Genomic DNA, 23580 nt, shown 5'->3' with positions numbered 1-23580 from the left:
TGGAGATTTGAGGTGTTTTTGGAACCAAAAGCATGTCACGGGTTTGTGTAATTCGTCTGTGAACAAGGGTTCCAGGGGAGATTTGGCTTGAGAACTTCTCCATTGAAGATATGCCAGAACTGACTGGTATGGATGGATTGGCGACGAGAGGTTAAAAATGTAGATAAAATTACCTTTTTTGGTTTGGTCAGTTTTACTTTGCTTAATCAAAAAAGAGATTCTTTCTCCATCTAGTACTGATAAGTCTGAGATGGTGGGGTGGCTTTTTGGGTCGAATTTTGAAGTGATAGCGAGTTCGGAGGTGATTGAAAGGAGAGAAAAATCAGGGAACGGCATGTTATAGGAGACGTGGAATGCTCTAAAGTTTCTCCAAGCGGTCACATAGGATTGGAGGGTCCTAGGAGAAACTGCTCGTAGGATGGTGTCGAGCTATGCAGGGTTTTAATGGGTGGGTCACGGGAATATCAGTTGCAGTAGTGAGGTACAGGAGTTGGGAATTTGTCCGCCTCTGGAGCCAGTGTCCTGAATTTCTGAAACAGAAAACGAGACAGGGAGTCAGCGATTTGGCTTTCTGATCCGGGGACGTGTTTAGCAATTATGATAAATTGATTGCAAGCAGAAATCCAAGTGAGGCGCCTTAGGAGTGGCATCATAGCAGGTGCATGGGAACGGCCTTTATTTATGCAATGCACCGTTGCGTCGTTGTCACAATGCACTAAAATGCTTTTAGTGGCCCATTCTTTCCCCCACAGGAAAGCCGCTACTACAAGCTCGAATAGCGCTGAGGACTGTGTTATGTCCTTGAGCTTCGGTGGCCATGGAGAAGCGAACCAACGACCTTGATAAAATCCCCCGAAACCGATTGAGGTGGGAGTGTCTGTGAACAATTAAATGTCGATGGGGCACGAAACGAGATTGCTATAGAAAATGATAAGCCCTTCCACTGGTTTAGGAATGTTATCCATAACCTGAGTTCGTTGCGACATTCTTGAGTTATGGAGATGAGATCCTCTAGCGAGTGGACGGAGGACGCGAGCGAGAGGAGATGCGATTATGAAGGGGCGGAATGATGCGCATTGCTAAGTTTAAATGGCTGAGCAGGGATAGAAGTTCGCATCTGGATGTATAGGCATTACTTTGAAAGCAGATGTGATGTCGATTTTTGCAATTTTAGTCACAAAGCAAAAATGGTTTAGGAATGGTTTGAGGAGCACAACGTGTTTGAGGTGTTGACTTGGCCTCCAAATTCCCCAGATCTCAATCCAATCAAGCATCTGTGGGATGTGTCCAACAAACAAGCCCGATCCATGGAGGCCCCACCTCGCAACTTACAGGACTTAAAGTATCTGCTGCTAACATATTGGTGCCAGATACCACAGTACACCTTCAGGGGTCTGGAGTCCATGCCTCGACGGGTCAGGGCTGCTTTGGCAGCAAAAGTGGGACCAAAACAATATTAGATCATGTTATGCCTGATTGATGTAATGGTAAATGGACTGCATTTATATAGCGCTTTTAACAGACCCACAGCCACCAAAGCGCTTTACATCTTGCCTCACATTCACGCATTCATTCACACACCGGTGTCAGCCATGCAAGGCGCCATCCAGCTCGTCGGGAGCAGCTGGGGTAAGGTGTCTTGCTCATGGAGACCTCGACACTTGGTCAGGTGGAACTGGGGATAGAACCACCAACATTTCTGTTAGTAGACAACCTACATGAACCACTGCCGCCACTGTAGCTATATGAGGTTTATTTAAACTAATGAGGCATCAAAGTGAACTCTATGAAATTAATATATTTCAGAAATACTACTGTCTCTCAATCACAGTTCCCTTATTGAGATCTTGAGATTTTTCTTGGACAGATGCCCACCTTAAGAACAATGTGCATTAACTTCAATGTACTTTAACGTGTTTATAAGTTTAGTACGTACAGGAGCATGTTAGAGTAAAAAATATAAATGTTTTCTCATTTATTTATCACAGCTCATACCTTACTTGTACAGGGTTGGACCCCCTTTTGTCTTAAGAACTGCCTTAATTCTTAATGGCTTATCAGGTAACACTTTAGAATACGGTTCCGTCATTAATGAATAACTACACAGGAACAAATGAGTAATGCAATATTATCATTCTAGCAACTACTATTAACTAACAAGAAACTCTGATTAAATAATTAACAGCACTCAGTCAAATGTGATCATACTATTGGTACTATTATTAGCTAATCAATAATACAAAAAAAAAAAAACATACCTGCCAGAACTACTTTATACAGGTCCATGATTAACGTGAGTAATGCACAATGTAATTAATTCTAAAATGAAGATCATGGTAACCCACTATGGCTCAAATAGCCTATTAACAAATCCAAATCCCCTAAAAAAGTCACTGCAAGCTTTTTGTGAGGGTGTCATCTAATCTGTACAGTTATATAATACATAATATTAGACTTCAAATCAATTCACCATATTTAATTTTTATGACAATCTGAACCTAAGCCTTCCCTGTGGAAACATGAACTCACCACTCACGTTTCCTCTCCTCTAGAGGGCGCCAGCGTTATTGAAGAAAATACAATCCGAGAGAATGTAGTCAAGTGTCCCTTTTTATTAAAGAGTCAGAATGACAAGTCATTTCATTGCAGTCAAAACAGACAAGCCCAGGTATCTTGTAAAAATGACTCTTTTGATACATTACAAAATAAAAGTCAGGGCAAAATAGAAAACAGATCTAAAACATCTACGTCAGCCGAACGTGTACGGGTGTCAGAAGAGCCATCAGAAAGACACATGACCTGAAGGAGCTCAGTCTTTCTTCTTCAGCTCGGTGTAGGACACGCCGTCACGGACAGAAGAGAAATAAATACAGAACCCTTTACAAACACAGAGAAGAGCAGATCTTCCTGTGAGGCATTTCAAATAAACCATACGGCATACGCTGAAAAAAATAATAAAGTTACACGCCAGAGATGCTGGGTCCTCATTTCATTTAGAAAACTGATTAAAAAAAATTAAAGCAAAAAAAAAAAAAAAAAATCCATCTTAAATCCCTGCTTCTGCAATTGTGAGAAAGGAGACTGGGATCTGCTCTGGTCTGAAGATGACAAACATTTCTGATCGTTACATATGATTTCACTCAATAATATTCTGGCCATTTCAGCAAACAATCCAAAAACATCAAAGATTACAATGCATTTGAAAACATTTTAATAATAAAGAAACATTTAAGATATTCTTGAATGGTGACATTTTCATGACAATTAAAGCACATTCCCCCTCCAGCCATTTGATTGTTTGGCTTTGTTATTCTCATTAGAGTTTTAAATGATTAAAAATGATTGTTTAAATTTAAATTAGCATACATCAAAGGCAATAACCATGATATATATATTATATATTTAAGTTGTAAAATTCTTAACATAAATGATTTTCGCTGCAATGATAATGAGTTAAATGTGTTTAACAGTTATGAAAACGTCACAATGCAAAAAACAAAACAAAACCTTAATTGTCCTTATAAAAATAGGCTTCTTGTTCTTCACTGTGAAGTTTTTCAGCGTGAAGATGAATATGTTCTTGAAAGGTCTCATGAGATTCACCTCTATACACAGAAAAACAATGTTTCCCATCAGAAAAGATGGGAAACATGTCCAGATTCAGATTCAGAGCGAACCCACAATCCCTTTCTACTCAATCTGGTATCATCTGTGGTCTGTATGGGTACATATTAATACAAAGCCACTGTAACATCATAACCAATCACCTGAACATGCACACCAGCATACTGTCACATTTGTCAGAGAACTCATGAAAAGAAGGCTCAAAATTCTAAAGTGCCAGCACAAATAAATGTACATCAAATTTGGAAAACATGGGAAAAATCCATGAAAACTGTACTGAGCTGGAGAATCGAACCGTCATGTGCACGAGACTGTACATCAGGGTCGAGATCCTTCGCTCGCCAATTACTGAAGTATGATGCGCTTTTGACTGTTGATTGTGATGGATTGTCAATACATTCTCTATTCCTCTTTAAAACTACATTGAAATTCAAGGCCAACAATAATCTTTATGAAGTGTATAAGACAAAAAGAAACTGTAACAGTAATAATTACATACATAACGCCATCACCAAGGAAAACATCACAAATGTATGTACAAAGAAGCTAATCATACTAGTTAAACCAGGTCAATCTGAAAATAACACTTTAGATCACAGATCTTTCATGGCAGTGAAGAAATTCTTTTATGTATATTAAAATACACAAAATGCCCCGCACTCGGAATATTCAAAATACATATCAGATTTTTTTTTTTAGTTTTTTAAAAAAAGGTGGTGACATCAATAAAATATTGCTTTGCCGTGGTGTCGAGTTTAAGTTGTGAACTGACAATGAAGTTGAAGAGCCCCTTCAAGGGTCTGAGAGATTTCACTAGAAAACTAAAGTGTGAATCAACCAGAACCAGGATCAGGATCTTGTAATAAGCGTAGATGTCTAACCCTACACTGTGGCCCGAGACTAAACTGATACTCAAGAAATCAAATCTGTATCTTTCACATAAGCTAATCAATCATGTTATAGGTTATGAATAATAACAGTATCTTTTAGCAAAATAAACTTTTGAAATATTTGTGGTAGATTCAATTTAAGACCTAAATTTAAGAAAATAACTGCATATCGCTTCACTTTGGCCTCATTACGTGGTTCAAAAGGTTTTCAAATAATCACAGGCAGTAGATTTATTCAGATGTTTGTGAACGAACTGTCCATTTACAACAAAATGCGATTCATTAGGGATTCAATGTGACATTAGTTGTACTCTGTTCGTGTGAAGAAATGAAGACTTTACTTGATGCAAAATGCAGATAAACATTAAGAGAGAAACTATACTAAAACAAACAAAAAAAAACATTAGAAAGAGACTTTTCTTGGCCGAATTTTTGGACTTGATGTCAATTTTTCACTTGCCTCTGTGAGTGAAAAATAGAAAAATACAGGAATATGTTGTCTATCAAAAAGGTAAACACTTTATTATCGACTATATCTTATGAATAACATTGTTCTGATTCCTGATTATCTAACTAAACCACAGTCATTATTCTGTATTTGGTCCATATAAATGCAAAATTGTATCTGTTTATTTCAGTACCTGAAGTAAATCAAAATAAAACGTAAAAAACGAAAAATGACCCCCGAAACCCAAGCTGAAACAGCTGACTGAGAAGTGATAATGAATTCAATTGGTTATTGGATGTCCAGAATTTACAAAAGTACAGTGCAACTTACTGTACAAAAGGATAAATGAAAAGAAAAACACACACACACACACACACCCAAAACAAACGGATAGCCACTTTCCCGCACCCCTGAGATAAGGGACGAAATATTAAGGAATAAAAACTGACTGATTTTGATTCAGACCAGCACTTAATCGATCGCATTTTGCACCTCAGATCTGATACTCATAAACATCCAGCAGGAGGAGACAGAGTTCAGATATCTGTCACTGGCACTCAACGATCATTTAGTCAAACACTGAGTAATACTGCTATCAAGCATCGAGCCCATGCAAATACTTACTTATGAATTCATAAAGGCATCTACAGTCATGAAACACAGAAAACAAAAGATGTGGACGGCGAGGGACTGAAAAAGAGAGCGCAAGCCAACCGTGGAAACCGTTTCGATCCGTTACTGACTGGACATTTATTCGCTTGCGTCATTTTCATCCCGTATTTAAAAAACATGCACAGTCGGTCAAGTATCACACGCACAAATAGATCACCCAATGAGAAATGAAATAAGTGCTTGGCTTTCAAGTATTTGTTTTACCGAAGACAAAGAAAAAAACATTCCCTTCAATTTGCTCTTAAAATAACCATAATAAGAAAAGTTTCCGATCTCAAACTGACAGAAATGATGCTGAGGGGAAGAGAAAACCGGCAAGCGTAAAGCAACCAATCAAATGTCATGGATACCAGGTGGTAAACTTTGCAATAATGCTCCGCCCTCGTCCTCTTGTTCTCGGACGTGCAAGATGGGCTCAGTCGAGTTTCTTCTGAGGAGCGTGGTGGTCGCTCAGACTGAAATCAGCGCAGAAGCCATTGGCGTGAGGAGGGGAGCTGCTGCCGAATCCTGCATTGTCCGAGTAGAGGAAGTGCTCAGCGAAGTCAGGATGCTGCTCTGCAAACTCCCTAAAGCTCTCTGCCACGAGGTGGTGTCAGAGGAACAATAAGCGGGTCAACAGTAATAAGAGTCAGAGCGAAAACAAACATATTTCTACACAACATACAGTTCAAATGCTTCTGTTGATAAGCACACCTTGTGGAAACCAAAAAAACAAAGATGTTAATTTTATCCATCACTAAATGATACCAGAATGAAGCACGAGCCTGACACATTACAGGCATGTTAAGCGTTAATACAACACTAACCTCTAATAAATGTCTCTCAATAAAACTCCCGACGAAGGGTGAATTAACTGATGCGTTAAAGGGATATTTCACCCCAAAATTTTAATTATCCCATGATTTACTCACCCTCAAGCCATCCTTGGTGTATGACATTCTTCTTTCAGATGAATACAATCAGAGTTATATTAAAAAATGTCCTGGCTCTTCCAAGCATTGGCAGTGAATGGCGGACCTGATTTTGAAGTCCAAAAAAGTGCATCCATCTATCATAAAAGTAATCCATACAGCTACAGGGGGTTAATAAAGGCCTTCTGAAGCAAAGTGATGCGTTTGTGTAAGAAAAATATCCATATTTAAAACTTTATAGACTAAAAAAAACTAACTTCCAGCAGACAGCCTACACACTTCGATTCACGGCAAAAGAATAACCCCTGACGCGATGTATGACACCGGATGTAGGAGTATCGCAAGCTTTGACGACTCTCACGGTTCAAACAAATAGGGCTGGGCCAGGGACGTCACTAGGATTGGAAGACGGGGGGGCTTAGCCCCCAGGGTATTTGTAACTTGTTTGCAAAATCTTTGCACTCACATCTAGAGCTACACTTATGAGTTACTAAGCAATGACTTAAATGCTATCTGTCTGCTCATGTAAATGTATGATAAAGTAATAGCATACTATTCCTCTCTATATAAGATAAGTAGTCCACATAATGCTATTTAATTACACAGAACCGCATGTATTCAACCCATTTTTGAGCTAAAATACAAGTACAGCTAAACCTAAATTGAGCTAAACCTATAGGCTACAAATACCACAGCTGTACAATTTTCCCACCCTATACTAAATTTACCCTATACAATAGCCTAATGACATAACATTATTTAATATTTTAATCACAGCTTCTATAGTGTTTTGACATCAACAACCCAAGTGCATTTTAAATCAAACTTCCGACTAGTTAACTTTTTAAAGTAGCAATCGCTTCTCAGGTCGACATTAACACACTGACAAAATTATATTCTGAATTAAAAATATTTTTATACCACTTTTAATGTGTGATTGTGTAAAGGTGTTCACGAGATACCAACCTTTCGCGAACTTTGCTTTCAACGTCGAACACTCGTTCTCAAGAAGACAGCGGTGTGTGTGTGTGTGCGCGTGTATGTGTGTGTGGCGCGCGTGTATGTGAGAGATAGAGAGAGCATGAGGGAACGGAAATGCATCTGAACGTTATTTGCTCTATGAAAGACATTGATAAAGACGAAAACTAAGTACATTTAATCTATAATTTTATTTTATTTTTGCCAAACACACATTACAGATTTGGTTAGTTATCGTTTTCTTGTAATGCCTCGTTTTTATTTTTATTTCAGTTAACGACAACCCACCTAGTTTTCGTTCATTTTCGTTAACGGTTATAACCTTGGTAACGACGAGACGAGATGAATCCTCCAGACAGTTAATTGCAGTAGCGCTCCGGTCTGCAACGCTCTGAAGGCTGCCACAGTTCACACCAATGCAACGAGACGCGGTGCATCATGTTGATAGCACAACGACTCTTTGTTAGGCTACTTCTGTCCAACTTCCGACTTTCCGGCTATTTTTTTGTAGCTGGATATATATCATTTGTTGTGTCTAAATATGAATGAGGATACGGTTATTGATAAATCAAATTGTTATTGTTGTTCTTATTATCATTTAGGGGGGCTTAGGAACATTTTGGGGTAGCTTCAGCCCCCCTAAAATAGGCCTAACGACGTCCCTGGGCTGGGCAACAAACTCAAGCACCTCCGACATTTCTCTTGATAAAATTCAGTTTTAGACTTCTAATTTGTGACCGTGTGTTTTGTTTTGCTCCATCCTCTGTGCGTCAGGTCAAGGGTTACTCTTTCGCCGCAAATCGATGTGTATGGCCGTCTGTCGGAAGCTAGTTATTTTAGTTTATAAAGTTTTCTTACTTAAAACCCATAGCTTCACTTCAGAAGGCCTTTATTAACCCCCTGGAGCCATATGGATTACTTTTATGATGGATGGATTCACTTCTTCAAAATCAGGTCATAGTCATATACACCTAGGATGGGTTGAGGGTGAGTAAATCATGCGGTAATTTTGATTTTTGGGTGAACTAACCCTTTAACTAGAAGCGTCAAGTCATTATAATAACGTCACTAATGAATAATTCACAACAATATAACGTACAAGAAAAAAAGAAAGCAAACTGAGACTTTGATACCGGAATGAACAGTTCTCTTACCGAAGGTGATTTTGCCAGAGTCCTCATCATCGATGGCTCTGAACAGACGGCTGACTTTGAGTTTTCCAACGCCCAGCGCCGTCCTCAACACACACATCAGCTCGTTCTCTGTGATCGCACCATCCTCGTCTGCCTCAAACATCTGAACGCAATGCATACATCTCATCTCAGAGCGGAGCATCATCACTGCAATGATCAATTACTCCATAAAACTTGACCTATTAGTTAAGAGAGATCACACACCTTGAAGGCCAACCTGATGGTGTCCAGTGTTTTTGCAGGCCGACACACCACAGAGAAAGCGATCACAAACTCTCGGACATCCATTGAGTTGTCTTCATTCTACTCAGGGAGAGAAAAGACGGACTCATTTCATTGCATTGAACACGAGAAACGGCTAATGTAGAAAAAGATGTAGCAAACAGCAAGGCATATATGCAAATAAATCACACTAGGCAACTAAATGTCTGTTGTTTGATATATTTCACTTGCCAGTGATTGAGTTAGAGGATAAGAATACATTTAGGGCAGATATATTGTCAGTGTGTGTCATACACTAGAAAGAGCCGTTCAATATTCAAATAAAATGAGAATACAGCGAATTGGATCACAGGAAAATTACATTTTCCCTCTTTGTCTTTACAGTGCACTATTCCCATTGATATCAATGGATTCGTCACATTCTCATCTCGTTGCTTACTGTCTCTGCTGAGAGTGCTATCTCTTGGCTACTTTCTCTCGCATGCACGCAGAGTGAGAAAGTGACAGTGTCTTATTTTTTTCCTAACAGAATTTGTTTGGAGTTAATCATTCATTTAGCTTTTCACATTAAACTAAGCCTTTAAAGGTCCCATGGCATGGCATTTTTCAATTATTTTATAGTGTTTCCTGAGGTGTACTTATATTGTTAGTATGATTTTTACATCATAAAATGTCATAATTTCGAAATAAAAGGCATTTTGTCTATACTGCTGTTTGCCCTGTGGCTGACTGCCCTGTTTCAAGAGGCGTGTCTGCTGTGAGACTTCAGTAAAAACGCCCACTGTTGTGATTGGCTGACATCTTTGCATTTGAAATGAGCAGAGGGGGCGTGGTTTAACGAGGTCTACGACGCACGAGCTGCTGCCAGAGAGACGGATGGACCTGAGTTCACTTCTCATCAGTATGTCTCAGTTCAGGGTGAACTGTTGTAGTTACTAGAATATACTTCAGGTTATTAGTTTATTTCTAGTCGGAGGGGCTGTCACTCATGTCAGAAAGTTAGTAACTTTAGTAAATTATGGATCAGCGCTGACTCGAGACGCAAACCGTTTAGAACGATTCAGTCCGATTTGGTGAACTGGTTCGGTTCACTAAAAAGAACCGATTCAAAAGAATGATTCGTTCACGAACCGGATATCACGGAGACGGAGCGATTGCTAACAAAGTTATTTATAGTAACTACTGATTTGTGAGAGCGCTGTCTGTCAGCGCGAGTTTATTGTGTTTGTATCTGAGAGTTCTGAATAAACACGAGTCCCAGTCACGCCGAGTCCGTCTTCATCATTATTCTACCAACTTTGTAACACATGCAATGTACCATTACAGCGAGATGAACGAGTTAGTAAGTTTGATTAAAGCATTATTTCTAGATATGTTCCAATCATATGAAAAGCGTCAGTGACGCGCATTGAGTACACAGCGCAAACAAAGACACAACAGCAGTAATCGAATGTAATCCAGTTTATTGTGGGGAAAGCTGGCTAGCCTAGCCGGATACCCTCACGCTTACCCCCCTTCTGCTTAATCTCACGCCGCGTTTGGTGCCTCCGCTGTGGGCCAGATGCAGTACTGGGGGTCGGGGATGTTGAAGGCCGAGCTTCGGCGTGCGTGAGGTTTATCTCTAAAGATGTGGCTCTGCCGATGTTAAGCAGAAACTCCCGACTGTATGCACATTTAAGAACAGATAGACGCGACGAGGACGTACAAAAACACTGACTCACAAGATAGAAAACACGAAAACACCGTTCTGTCGGGAGAGAGAGAAGCCGCAGTGTGTGCACCAGAGGTGTCAAAAGTATTCGCATTCATTACTCAAGTAGAAGTATAGATACTGGGGTTTAAAAAGACTTCTGTAGAAGTTGAAGTATCAACTCAAGCTTTTTACTAAAGTAAAAGTGTAAAAGTAACTGGTTTCAAAACTACTTAAAGTATAAAAGTAAAAGTAATGTAAGGGGAAAAAATGCCATTAAAGGGGTAGCTCACCCAAAAATGAAAATTCTGTCATAATTTACTCAAATTGTTCCAAACCTGTATGAGTTTCTTTGTTCTGAAGATTGAAGAATTTTTGTAACCAAGCAGATTATATGCAACCATTGACTGCCATAGCATTTTCCCCCTACTATGGCAGTCAATGGTTGCTCTATCTGCTTGGTTACAAACATTCTTCAAAATATCTTCAGAACAAAAACTCATACAGGTTTGGAACAACTTGAGGGTGAGTAAATGATGACAGAATTTTCATTTTTGGGTGAAGTATCCCTTTAAGGACAAAAGATTAGGCCACGCCACAGTGCATACCCCACCTCCTCAAAAAAAATTTTTTCTGAAGGCCATAATGACTATAATGTTATATTAAAAAGTTAATGTTGAACATTTTTAGATGCACTTGGCTACGCGTTTCAGCCGCATATATTCCCATTGAAATGAACGCATTTTAGGACAATGCAAATACATTAAAGAACCATATTGTGTACTACTGAGCATTAACGTGTTTCATGGAGTGGAAGATTTGATGACTAGTTGCCTATAAATATTGTAAAGGTGCAAAAAGTCAAAATTCAGAGGCATGTCATCAATAACCATTTTTTGAATGTGTGATCAGTGTGGCCAGATTGGGTCAACAATTTCCAGCCCAAAAACCTCACCAAATGTACATTTATATTTTTAAAAGAAAATGGTTATTGATAACATGCCTGGTTATTGATTTTGATATTTTGATATTGATTATTGAATTTTGCACCTCTTACAATACTTATAGGCAACTAGTCACTCCAAGAAAAAAAACCCAAAACTTTAACTGCCAAAATAATTTGATATTATTTTATTGACATACCAATCAATGTTGATAAGTAAGTTACCATTTTATCTCCTTAAAGCATAACATTGATGATTAAAAAAAAATTATATTTAAAGAGTCTTCGAGTCACAGGTGTAATTCACGTTTGAGAGTTGAGTCACTCTCCCACTCTTTACTGTAGATACAACTTACTGTGTATTTATGCCACTGGCATAGCGATCACTGGAATATACAGCTATGAGTTATCGCGCTAAAAACCCGGCTAAAGTCAGGAATGAGGCTGAGCACGTCTGCCTGCTGATTGCTGATTGGCTGAAAGTGCGTGCTCGTCGGCGAGAACCCGCCCTATCTGGCAGCATGGTGTGTGATTTGTGCAGGTGCAGGCGTGATTGATCGCCTACAACCCAATAGGGTGTCGGAATGGTTTATGTTTATCCTTCTCATCCAACCACAATCAAATTCACTCTGTCCGGATGGCGCGATTTATCTGGATAGTTTTTTTTTTTTTTTAATGACAAGCCGGAATGAAAACATGCCGAAATGGAATAGAAGTAACGAGGCTATTTTTAAAATGTAAGGAGTAGAAAGTACAGATAATTGCTTGAAAATGTAAGGAGTAGAAGTAAAAAGTAGGCTGAAAAATAATTACTCCAGTAAAGTATAGATACTCAAAATTTCTACTTAAGTAAGGTAACGAAGTATTTGTACTTCGTTACTTGACACCTCTGGTGTGCACGAATAATAAATAATTAGCTACACATAAGAAATCACTGATCACAGATCAGAAGGAACTGAAAAAAGACTTCTGTTTTCATTTGTACATCCAAACACTGAGAAACTACCAGCATTCACTCGTTCACAACCCATGATCTCTCGAGCGTTTGCATGGGCGTGCCAGATTCTCTGGGCGGAGGAAAGGGAGGTAACCGTTCCTGCTTGGACGTCAAACCAGGAGACTTCAGGATTGGCTCATCTGGCCTGTCATTTTCTCAAAGGCAGAGAAAGACAGCCAGAACTCGGGTTTACACCGATCAACATTTCTATCCACTTGGGGACAATATTCAGGCTAGGGGAACTCATATTAATGTTGAAATACCTCATAAAATGAAAATTTCATGCCATGGGACCTTTAAGACAAATCACTAATATGCCTGTCAGACTTTAGTATGTTTTATTAGTAATAGTATTATTATTAGTAGTAGTATTTAGTCTTTTTTACAGAAACATTGAATGATGTCTCAAACATTCAAGCCTATTATTCTCTAAGTTCTGTTTAATAGAACAAATTGCCACATTTCAGTTTACAAAAAGGCTCAATCGACTGATTTTTCTATTAGTTTAGTTTAGTTGTAATGCTTTAAAGTCATTTTGTGAAGAGAAGCTGCTTTGATTTGGAAAGTGCAATACATATACAGGGTTGATTTATTAAAAGCCAAATAACAATGTACCTCGTCAAAGAGAGCAAACATGTCCCTGAGCACGTCTGACACGGGCAGGTTAAGGAACTCTGCGAAATCCTCAAGACTCAGTCTCTCGCCCTGGAGTTTACGAGCCCTGTTCCCATAATCCTGCAGGAGCTTCTCTGAGTTCACACGCTTCAACCTGAGATTAAACATTTACACACTATCAGCACACAGATGCAGGAACAAACCTTGTCATCTCACATCAAAAGGGCTCAATGATTTCTGTGGACGGAAAAGCAGAATCCAGTCACAAAAAATGGAATTTACAGTATGACGTTGAATCTGACAGAATTTGGACTAATAAATCAAAAGTAGGGCTGCACAACTAATCAAATGGCAATATGGAGTAGTGCATGTCAATATTAAAGAGAAATAGACTGCTACTGAAATCGGAAGTCTGAGTTTGGTCTACTACACATACTTAAGTATGCGTCCACCATCTCACTATATGAGGACACAAACTTCTTCTCCAGAGCTGCTCTGAGAGTCACTTCACCAGCATTTACCATTTCATTTGAGAAAACCATCACCAGATTTATTTGTGACAGAAATATATTGCTACTGTACAGTAAAATGTTCTTCTCAAATTAATATTAACCTTACTAATATGAAAATATCATTTTAACAGTAAATAGCCTTCATTTGATTACCAGTGTTTTGTTAATACATTTGTAAGTATATCATAGATCCAAAAATATTAAACCTTTCATACGGGCCTTTTGAAAAATGTGAAAAATTATGAATTCAATGGATTAGACATGCTTTTTGATGAAAAATGTACAATTCTTATTCTAAATTTGAGAACAAATTAAACAGATTTCATAGGATCCTAAAAATGTAATTTTTGTTAAACATTTTAATGAGGCTCACCCCAGACTCCGGACCAGTTTTGCAAACTCCAGCAGACACGTGTCCACGGGAAGCCTGATCTGACCCTCAGCCATGGCTAACTGACAGTCTTCAAACGAGTAGTCTGTCACAGGGACCTGCAGGGCCCTTCACACACAACACATCAGTGTTAGACACTCACAGGTAACACTTTACAATAAGGTTCATTAGTTAACATTAGTTAACTACATTAGTTAACATGAACTAATAATGAGCTGCACTTTTTTTTTTTTTTTCAAATTTATCTTTGTTAATGTTGATGACTTTCTCTCTTGGCGTGTTCACGATCGCGGAGATGGCGAGTCAGTATCTTCAGCTTCATTGCAGCTGACACTGACACAGAAAACACTAGTTTACCTATTAATAAACAATTAAAAATTCTCCTTGCTATTTTTGACACATTCATAATCATTACTTTTGCCGGTGCTTTGTGGTAAGCTTTACTCGTGCGCTTGAGTGCACAATGGGCATTCTGGGTGATAGCGGCCCTGAGCGGAATGAGCGAGCTCACATAATAGGTCAGCATTATTAAATTGCAGACAAAGATTTTGGATAGCTAGGTTGGCTTGTATGTTTGGTGCAGTAGGGGGTCCAACCTCATATTATTTCATAGGGCCCCAAATTGCAAGCGTTACCCCTGTCTGTATGTATAAAAACAATATTGATACTTGGTGCCAGAGTATCGATAACGTCTCGTGGCCGGAAATATTGCGATAAATCGGCATATCGAATTTTTGTCCCACCCTTAATATATATAATATCAATTATATAAATATATATACAGTATGCAAATATTTCTTAAATATATACATGAATGTGTGTGTATTTATATATACACATTATAATCATACACAGTACAAACACATATATTATGTAAACACAAACTTTGATTTTGGATGCGATTAATCGATTTGACAGCACTAGTTTATACACAAAAAATATCTTGCGATTAAAAAACAAAGAAAATCCAGGCACAGCTTGACACAACGAGGAGACACTTACTTTGCCATCAAGCGGCGCACATTGTGAGCGAAGAGCGCTGGGTTCTTCTTCTCCTCCTCTGAGGGCGAGTATATGGGCAGATACTAAGAGAAAGAAATAGAAAACCAGTCAGCAGTTTCCTTCACATTGGAGACACGTCTGTGCAAATCCAGGTCAAGTGAAGTCCAGGCTCAGAGATGCAGCCCAAACACGTTCACGACACACTTCACTGCCAGCACAATTCAAGCTCCCGAGTGCTTCAGCGGGTAAACGAGGTCACTTCACTCCCATTATGACAGCGGCAGGATTTACACCTCGTCCCTTTACCACTCACAATTAAAGCCACTTTACAACGTTAATGGCTTCTTCGTGAAAAGAATGAGTGGAGACTCTCAATTCAATATTCAATGAGGAAGACAAAGCCATCAGTTTAAGAAACACTCCAAAATAGAGGTGCTTCCATTTAAAGTCCATCCCTCTAAAACTTAAAAGATCCAAGAAATGTCATAAAGGGAATCATTCGAGTAATTGAATCCAAATCCAAGTCTTCTGAAGAGACAAGATGGCTTTATATGACGAACAGATTTACAACATGCATACCGTAGTAAACACGGACGTTCAAATGCTTGTGTGACAACACGAGAGTGTGTAAATGCAGAATTTACATTTTTAGATGAACTAACCTTACATTTTGAGAATTAGTCATTTTGACATGCTTTCTTGCGATTAGAACTGAGATTAATTGCATTGGTCATCTGAAGCGCATACAGCTGGAATGGCACTCCTCAAAGTGAAATCCCAATATCATATTTAGTTTTAGAAGTATGATTATTCAAAGCGTTTTAGATGGTTTATTCTTATATGTATAGTGCAATAATAGTGGGAGAGGCGGGACATAGCGAGCACCGGGAGAGTCTGTGCGTGCACGGCTTGTCTGTGTAAGAGAGCCAACCAATGCCTGCACTGAAAACGTGAGTACTGTGTGAGAAAAAAATGAAGCAAATCAAAAGTTGCGTACACCCTGACTTATTGATGAAACTCAGGCTATTAGACAGAAATGGAGGAAAGCGGAAAGGAAATGGAAGAGGAACAAATTATAAATCTCTTATAAACCCCCCATCCATCACAGTTATCGGTTACAAACTCTACGACAAATGAAGCCCAATGGATGTTGTCCATCCTCGCCTTTTACTAACTAGACACGCTTGACATTATCAGTCCCAGTTTATCATCAATAATTACAAGTAGTTGGCCAGCGGAATAGCCACAAAGCAGCTGCTACTCAAAAAGCCAAATCTTAAACCAACACTCCTGAATACTTTTTTTGGAGATGGTTGTATTTACCCAGCTTTCTTAATTTTTACAGGACATATGGTATTTTTGATAAATATCAGTCTGGCTTTAGACCACAGCATTGAATCGAGTCTGCGTTGCTTAAAGTATTAAATGACCTATTGCTTTCTGTCGACTCTGGTAATTGTGCTGTTCAAATTTTGCTCTTGATCATGCCATTCTTTTAAATCGTTTGGCCCTTATTGGGATCCGGGGTCATGCTTTATATTGGTTTGCAAACTTTTTCTGTGGAGACTGGCAACTATTCATCATCTTGTGCACCAGTTTTGTATGGGGTTCCACAGGGCTCAATTCTGGGTCCTGTTTTATTTTCTATTATACATGCTTCCTCTTTTTAGGAATTATAATGTCTCATACCAGATGATACTTAGTGTTACGTTCGCTTACAACCAAAGGATGTTTCAAGTCTACAGTGTTTATTTGATTGTCTGAGAGATGTTAAATAATGGATTTAACAGCCAACTTCCTTCAGTTAAATGAAACAAAAAGACAGAAGTCTTCATTTTTGGCCCCTCTGCTTCTACAGAGACCATTCAGAGACCTCCGATCAACTACTTTACATAAAACTTTACATAAAAACTGCATCAACATATGATGATTTTAAATCACTTCTTAAAACCCATGCATTATTGCATATGGTCCTAAGTAGGTGTAGTGTTAAACAATTGTCTGTGAATGTGTTATTTTAATTATTAAGCTATTTATTTAAACTCAGTACAGCACTTTGGCCAACAGCTGTTGTTTTTAAATAAATTAAATAAAAATTAAATAAAATGTAAAATGTTAAATAAAATAACATGCACCAATGCAACATTTTTTCTATACATCCTAATCATTTGTTAACAACATGTATTCTTTACTTCAATGAGCTCATTGTTTCTGCCTTAAATTAATACATTGTTAGCTAACTGCGTGATTTGTATACATACATATCTGAAATCCATAACTTGGACACAGTCACCTCTAATAACATGCACTTTCTGTAAAGCTGCTTTGAAAGGATATGTAATGTGAAAAGCGCTATACAATTAAATGTGTCTACGGAGTTTCAGTGACATCACTACACTAAACTACTACATATCATTAAACTACTAGATATAATGTTGAACATAATGTATAATAATGCAATGGGGGAATATTTGTGGGTCCTGATAATAATAGAATTATAATATTATTTTAATAATAATAATAATAAAGTAATAAAAATAAATAAAACTCTTCTTTATTACGGCTTAAAATATCTAATAGTAATCGTATCATCAGTTCAGTATCGTGATTTGTATTGAATTGCGACAGAAGTGTATCCTTACACCCCTACTATACTAATATACTATACTAGCAAATATACTAATATGAGCACACTGTTCTTGTTCTGTTCCAAGTCAAGCATTACTGATATTACTGCTCATATGTAGGTTTAGGCACATTTCTAACCCTGTTAAATTTCAGCTCACGTAAATCCTGAATGAACCCCTCATGTGGCCGGTTTTTCCCTGAAAGACCATAATACTCTCATTATAATAATCAAAAAGCATGTCTAATCAACTCATACAAGTTAGTTAATGGAAATTCCTTTTCATTTTTGGCAAACTGAGTGCTGAACAACAGAAATGTACTGTTAAAATTGAAACTAATGTAAACCAATGTAACCTCATTGTAAATTGTTACCCTTTTAATTAATGAATGTCTAAAATATAAAAAGAAGGAGAAGCCTAAAACAGGCCCGATGTCCGGCCTGCATGTAAGCTATGATGTGAAAATTGGCCTTTTCGGGATGGAAAGCAGGGCAGTGCAGTAGACCAAACTGAGAAGCGCACAACATGCAGACTTCAGTTTTCAATAGCAGTCTTTTTGCACTTTATTATTCATCAACACTAGTCCACATCACGGTTTGATTAAGTGTACAGACCTACTTTTAATTTATTCATCCAAAATTTGCTAAATTCAGTGACATTCCGTGTTATACACTAAATTTCATTTTTATGACTGGATCCATACTGATAAAATCCACTACAAACACAGTAACCCCCTCACAGCACCAGCCCATGGACTCATGTCTCCAGATGTCAAATCAAAATAGAGAGAGAGCGAGAGAGAGAGAAAACTCACCTCAATCTCAAACTCATTGTGAAGCTGACACAGAGTCAACCACAGAATCTTAAATCTGCAAAAGAACAAAGTTATAATTAGTGACATTTTCTTGGTGATTAACATTTTATTCATTTCTCTTCATTATAACAATGTTTAGTTCTAGAGTTCTGCATTTGAGTTCCAGAGTTAATTTCATGGTACTTTGGTGGTACAGATCCAGCTTGACCACTCATTTTCATATAATTCGAAGACTCGAAGGCTGATAACAAAGGTAGGCAGTTCAGTAAAAACCTCTGGTGTGAAATGTGGCACTTACGCTCCAGGCCCCTGCCACGTCCAGGTAATGGTGTCCTGTCATGGGGAAGAAAAATAGTAATCCATCAAAATACAGCTCTGTAGTGGAAACCAAATCTTATGGAAGCTGGTTTCCACTATGGAATAAAAAAAAAGGAAGTAATTATTACTTTTATTCTCCCAAATCTTTTTCTGGCAATTCTGCCTTTAATTCTAGGTCAGTCATTGACTGTCCATTGCCCCAGTTAAAGGTGACCTATTATGAAAAATTCACTTTTATATTGTTTTTTTTTTTTTAACATAATATACATTTGCGCAGTGTGTCTACACAACCACCCAATTGTGGTAAAAACCCATCCACTCTGAAACGGGGTCTAAAAATGAGCCGTTCAGAAATGTGCTCCAATGTGACTTAACATTGGAATAGGCCTGGCCCAAGACTGGTGACGGAATCTGCCCTATTCACTTAGCTCCTCCCCTCAGTGAGCTATACACAAGGCATTTCTCAATGTCAAGGAAGGATCCTCGGAAGCCAGAATTCCGAGGATGCTACGACTGTTCCAATGTCGAGGATCCTCGGAATTTCAACCAAGGTCTGAGTCCTTCGTTCGAAAAATAGGCCATATACAGGAAAGGATGCATACGAGTAGACTTCGCGCTCTTCGCACTCTCAAATCACCCACAATCCTATGCATGCAGCTTTGCTATCTTGTTAAAAAATTACAAAATATCGGACGTTGGCGGAGTCGGAGCGTTAATGGGGCAATATGCTTTCAAGTGTAAGTATTTACGTTACCAAACATTTGTTATAACTGTAGTAAATTTAGTAACATTTAACGTTTAAATGCCAGTGCAAATTACTACCGTATTGATATTATACAAATTACGTTATTGTTGGCTAACAGACCTTTTCACTGACTTAATGACGCAATGACGTGCACTTGCTAGCCTGTTCCATTTACGTGTTCTCCGAATGCTAAAGAGGAGCCTCGCCTAGCCTCTGAAGGAAGTGACTTGGAAGGACCAGTCCTGCAGAGGAAGTATCCTTGACATTGAGAAACACCTACAGTCTTGTTTATCTCCTCTCCCGAGCATTTACCAGCAGCATTCAAGTAAGAGATATATTCTTATTAAAGTTACTAAAGTTATTCAAATCAAGTGCAGTGAGTGTTTTTCAGTTTTTTTCCTTTTGTTGTTTGATTCATATTAAGAGCATATCCAGCAGTACTGTATATTACACTGCTTTTACTTTAATACACAGATCTAATATGCACATGGGATTTCTTTCCCTGCTGTTAACATTCATTTGTGTATTTGACAGTTTGAGCGCAATAAGACACACAAGAGATCTTAGTTTAATACTCGTGGGACACAGCGTCTGACAGCCAGCTTTCAGATGTGTGCTCTCAGACAAACCATATGTCGGATTTTTAAACTGATATGGCTTTAAAACACATGCAATTAATAAACCTTCATGATGACAAATATATGCAATGTCACATAAGCGTGACTACTATAGAAATGATAATCAAAACAGATGTTTTGTTAGTTTTTGTATCCGAGGCACAGGCTTTGAAGATACAGCACTATTCTGTATAGGCGGACGAGGAGCAGCAGCTCATTTGCACTTAAAGGTGTAGTGTGTAATATTTATGAGGATCTTTTGACATAAATGCAATATAATAATACACATAACTATGTTTTCAGTGGTGTATAAAGACCTTACAGAATGAACCGTAATGTTTGTATTACCTTTGAATGAGCCATTTCTATCTACATAAACCGCAGGTCCCCTTACAGTGAAATCGCCATTTTGTGCCACCATGTTTCTACAGTAGCCCTAAACGGACAAAATGCTCTAAAGAGTGCTAGCTATTCTCTGCTGTCTCAGACGACATCTTTGTCCTGTGTCGGCCACCGTAGCTTCTCTATGTGCTTCGAAAGGGAGGGGTGAGCAGTGTGCGGTTGCAATTCACAACCTCACCGCTAGATGCCACTAAAATATTTATAGTGCACCTGTAAAGATACATTCACGAATAGGTTTTTTTTTCCACTAAAAAGTGGGCATTGACAACATGGTATAATAAATGATCTGTGGGGTATATTAAAAGAAACACGTTACTTCCTCCTGGAAGTTGCTTTAAAGCAGGGTTCCTCAAACTCGGTCCTGGAAGTCCACTGTCCTGCAGAGTTTAGCTCTAACCCTGATCAAACACACCTTCCTGTCAATTTCTAGTGATCCTGAAGACCTTGATTAGCTTGCTCAGGTGTGTTTGATCAGGGTCGGAGCTAAACTCGGCAGGACAGCGGCCCTCCAGGACCGAGATTGAGGATTAGCCCATGATTTACTCACCCTTAAGCCATCCTAGGTGTATATGACATTGTTCTTTCAGACGAATACAATTAAGAGTTATATTAAATGAGTCTTGGCTCTTCCAAGCTTTATAATGGCAGTGAATTGTTCCTGGGGGGTTAATAAAGGCCTTCTGAAGCAAAGTGATGCATTTGTGTAAGAAAAATATCCACATTTAAAATTTGATAAAGTAAAATATATAGCTTCCACCAGATTACCTTCCGTACGGAAAAAGTGTAGTGCCTGTCACAGTTCAAAATGCTTACGCTATGTCTGACGACATTGCACACCAGTCACACTTTTTTCCGATCTTGCGGAAGCTAAATATTTTACTTTATAAAGTTTTAAATATGGATATTTTTCTTACACAAACGCATCCCTTTGCTTCAGAAGGCCTGTATTAACCCCCCGGAGCCATATAGAGCAGTTATATGATGGATAGATGCACTTTTATGGACTTCAAAAACTAAAAAACAAGCCAGGACTTTTTTTAATATAACTGATTTTATTCGTCTGAAAGAAGAATGCCATATACACCTAGGATGACTTGAGGGTGAGTAAATCATGGGCTAATTTTCCTTTTTGGGTGAACTAACCCTTTAAACCGGTTAATCATATCAGATATTGAATCAAGAAAAAAAATTAAATGTCTCACCAGCTGGTTTGGGTAGCGGATCACTACAGGCTGTACAGGAACTGCTGGAATGAACGCTCCTGAATCACACAAACAAACAACATCAGCACATCATGTTGTACTCCACATTCGCTATGCTCTAAAGACACAAGGGTTGCATTTGCATATAATTAGTACAGAACAGACACTGAACAGAAACCCTAGAAAACAGATTGTATTTTGTGGTTTCAGATTCAGAAAGTGCTTTATTGCCAAGTGAATGTTTCTTGTTAATGAAGCTTCCAGTGCACACATATAAATACAACAATATACATATCACATAATAATACAATGAAATAATTAAATATGAAAAAAGTATTAAGACAGTTAGGTTAAGTAAGAATAGACATTTCCAGAACATGAACATATTTACAGTCTTATGAATAATATGAATAAATAGGAGTGAATTTACAAGGGCGCAAGAGCACACACACCTGGTTTGAATGTGATCAGACAGGATCTATTGGTGCACGTCCCCTCTGGAAATATCATTATCTGGAAGACACAGATTTTCACACAATTATTAATTATTTCACTAAATCACAGTGTGTGACAAGACGACTATCCATACGCCTTGCATATTAGGAACTGATTTAAAAAGAAATGCAAACTCACAATGTCCCAATCATATATGACTTAAAAAATCTGACCAAATATTAAACTCACAATGATTACAATTATAAATCATCGTCAAAGCAGCACAGTTAAGGGATCGCAGTAAATCTGAAATCATTTCACTGCTTCATGTTAAAGTGCTTTAATTGATCATCTATTTTTTAAATATCTTTTCTCCCTGTTTCCTCAATATCACTTTCCATCATGTTAGTCTTTTGTATAATACATGCAAGTGACATCATTTTGGAGGGAAATCAAAATCAGAAGCATCAGTAAGTAGTCAATGAATCTGAATTCTGTGAGGTTTTGTGGTCTTAGTTGGTTTGCATCTAAAACATTTATCCTATTGGATCAAATGACACATGAGAAAATATGAAAATGCATTTCAGGTAGGGTTGGCTATATTTAATGTTAATGTTTGACCTGAGCAGATATCTATACCTATACAAAATTACTTCCTTAAATTGCAAGTACATTCATTTTAAGAGCTCAGAAGGTTCTCCAAAAGAGGAATGAGCCTTTTACAATCTCACTGACTCTCTTTGGGAAATATTGTGCCAAACAAGGCTGACTGAGAGTCGGTCATACCTGAGGCCACTCTCCTCCTGAATGAGCTCTTCTCTTGATCTCTTCCACCGTCTTCCTCCTGGAGTCTTGATCCGACCGCGACACAAACACAGGCCGGATGTATTTGATCAGAGCTGGAGGAGGCAGAGATATGATCACATGGGTCACATGCGCAGGTTGAGAAGGTCACGCAGTGCTGTAAAAACTCATCTGTCCTGGTGTACAATGTTTTTTTGAAAGGTGAAGAGCTATTTTTACTCTCAAAACCTTAATAAGCTGCTTGATTGCAGGAGCTGATTCATTGACACATTGAGGACAGTGTGAAATGAAACGCTATTGGATGAATATCACCAAAATGGTCAAGCATAATAAGCAGAGAGAAAGAAAAGTTGTTTTTTGCATTACAGGGAGAATCTAACAGAAAACACTTCTCATTTTCCACCCCTAAAGTAAAATATGTTTTTAGAGCTGTTATGAAAGTCTTCATGATTAATGATAGAATGATCATCTAATTAATGAAATGCATTCATGTAAACTGCAATTAAATGTTTTCACATCAAGCTGTGT

General features: G+C 38.2%; 1 protein-coding gene across 2 annotated transcripts in view; it reads right to left on the bottom strand.

The window, feature by feature from the left end:
* Positions 1–2592: 2592 nt before the first annotated feature.
* LOC307138416 (lysophosphatidylcholine acyltransferase 1) overlaps positions 2593–23580 on the bottom strand; it is an 89989-nt gene continuing 69001 nt past the window's right edge. For both annotated transcript variants that reach the window (XM_079836706.1, XM_079836705.1), the window contains exons 4-14: positions 23035–23147; positions 22266–22326; positions 21814–21872; positions 18828–18862; positions 18530–18584; positions 15089–15171; positions 14069–14194; positions 13184–13337; positions 8921–9019; positions 8678–8819; positions 2593–6210 (exon numbers count right to left, since the gene is read on the bottom strand). In XM_079836706.1, coding sequence (XP_079692832.1) covers positions 6050–6210; positions 8678–8819; positions 8921–9019; positions 13184–13337; positions 14069–14194; positions 15089–15171; positions 18530–18584; positions 18828–18862; positions 21814–21872; positions 22266–22326; positions 23035–23147 — 1088 coding nt within the window. In that variant the 3' untranslated portion in view covers positions 2593–6049. The remainder of the gene's footprint in view (positions 6211–8677; positions 8820–8920; positions 9020–13183; positions 13338–14068; positions 14195–15088; positions 15172–18529; positions 18585–18827; positions 18863–21813; positions 21873–22265; positions 22327–23034; positions 23148–23580) is intronic.

The sequence above is a fragment of the Gobio gobio genome (assembly GCF_949357685.1).
Source record: "Gobio gobio genome assembly, chromosome: 15".
NCBI lineage: Eukaryota > Metazoa > Chordata > Actinopteri > Cypriniformes > Gobionidae > Gobio > Gobio gobio.
This window is presented reverse-complemented; position numbering and strand designations above follow the sequence as displayed.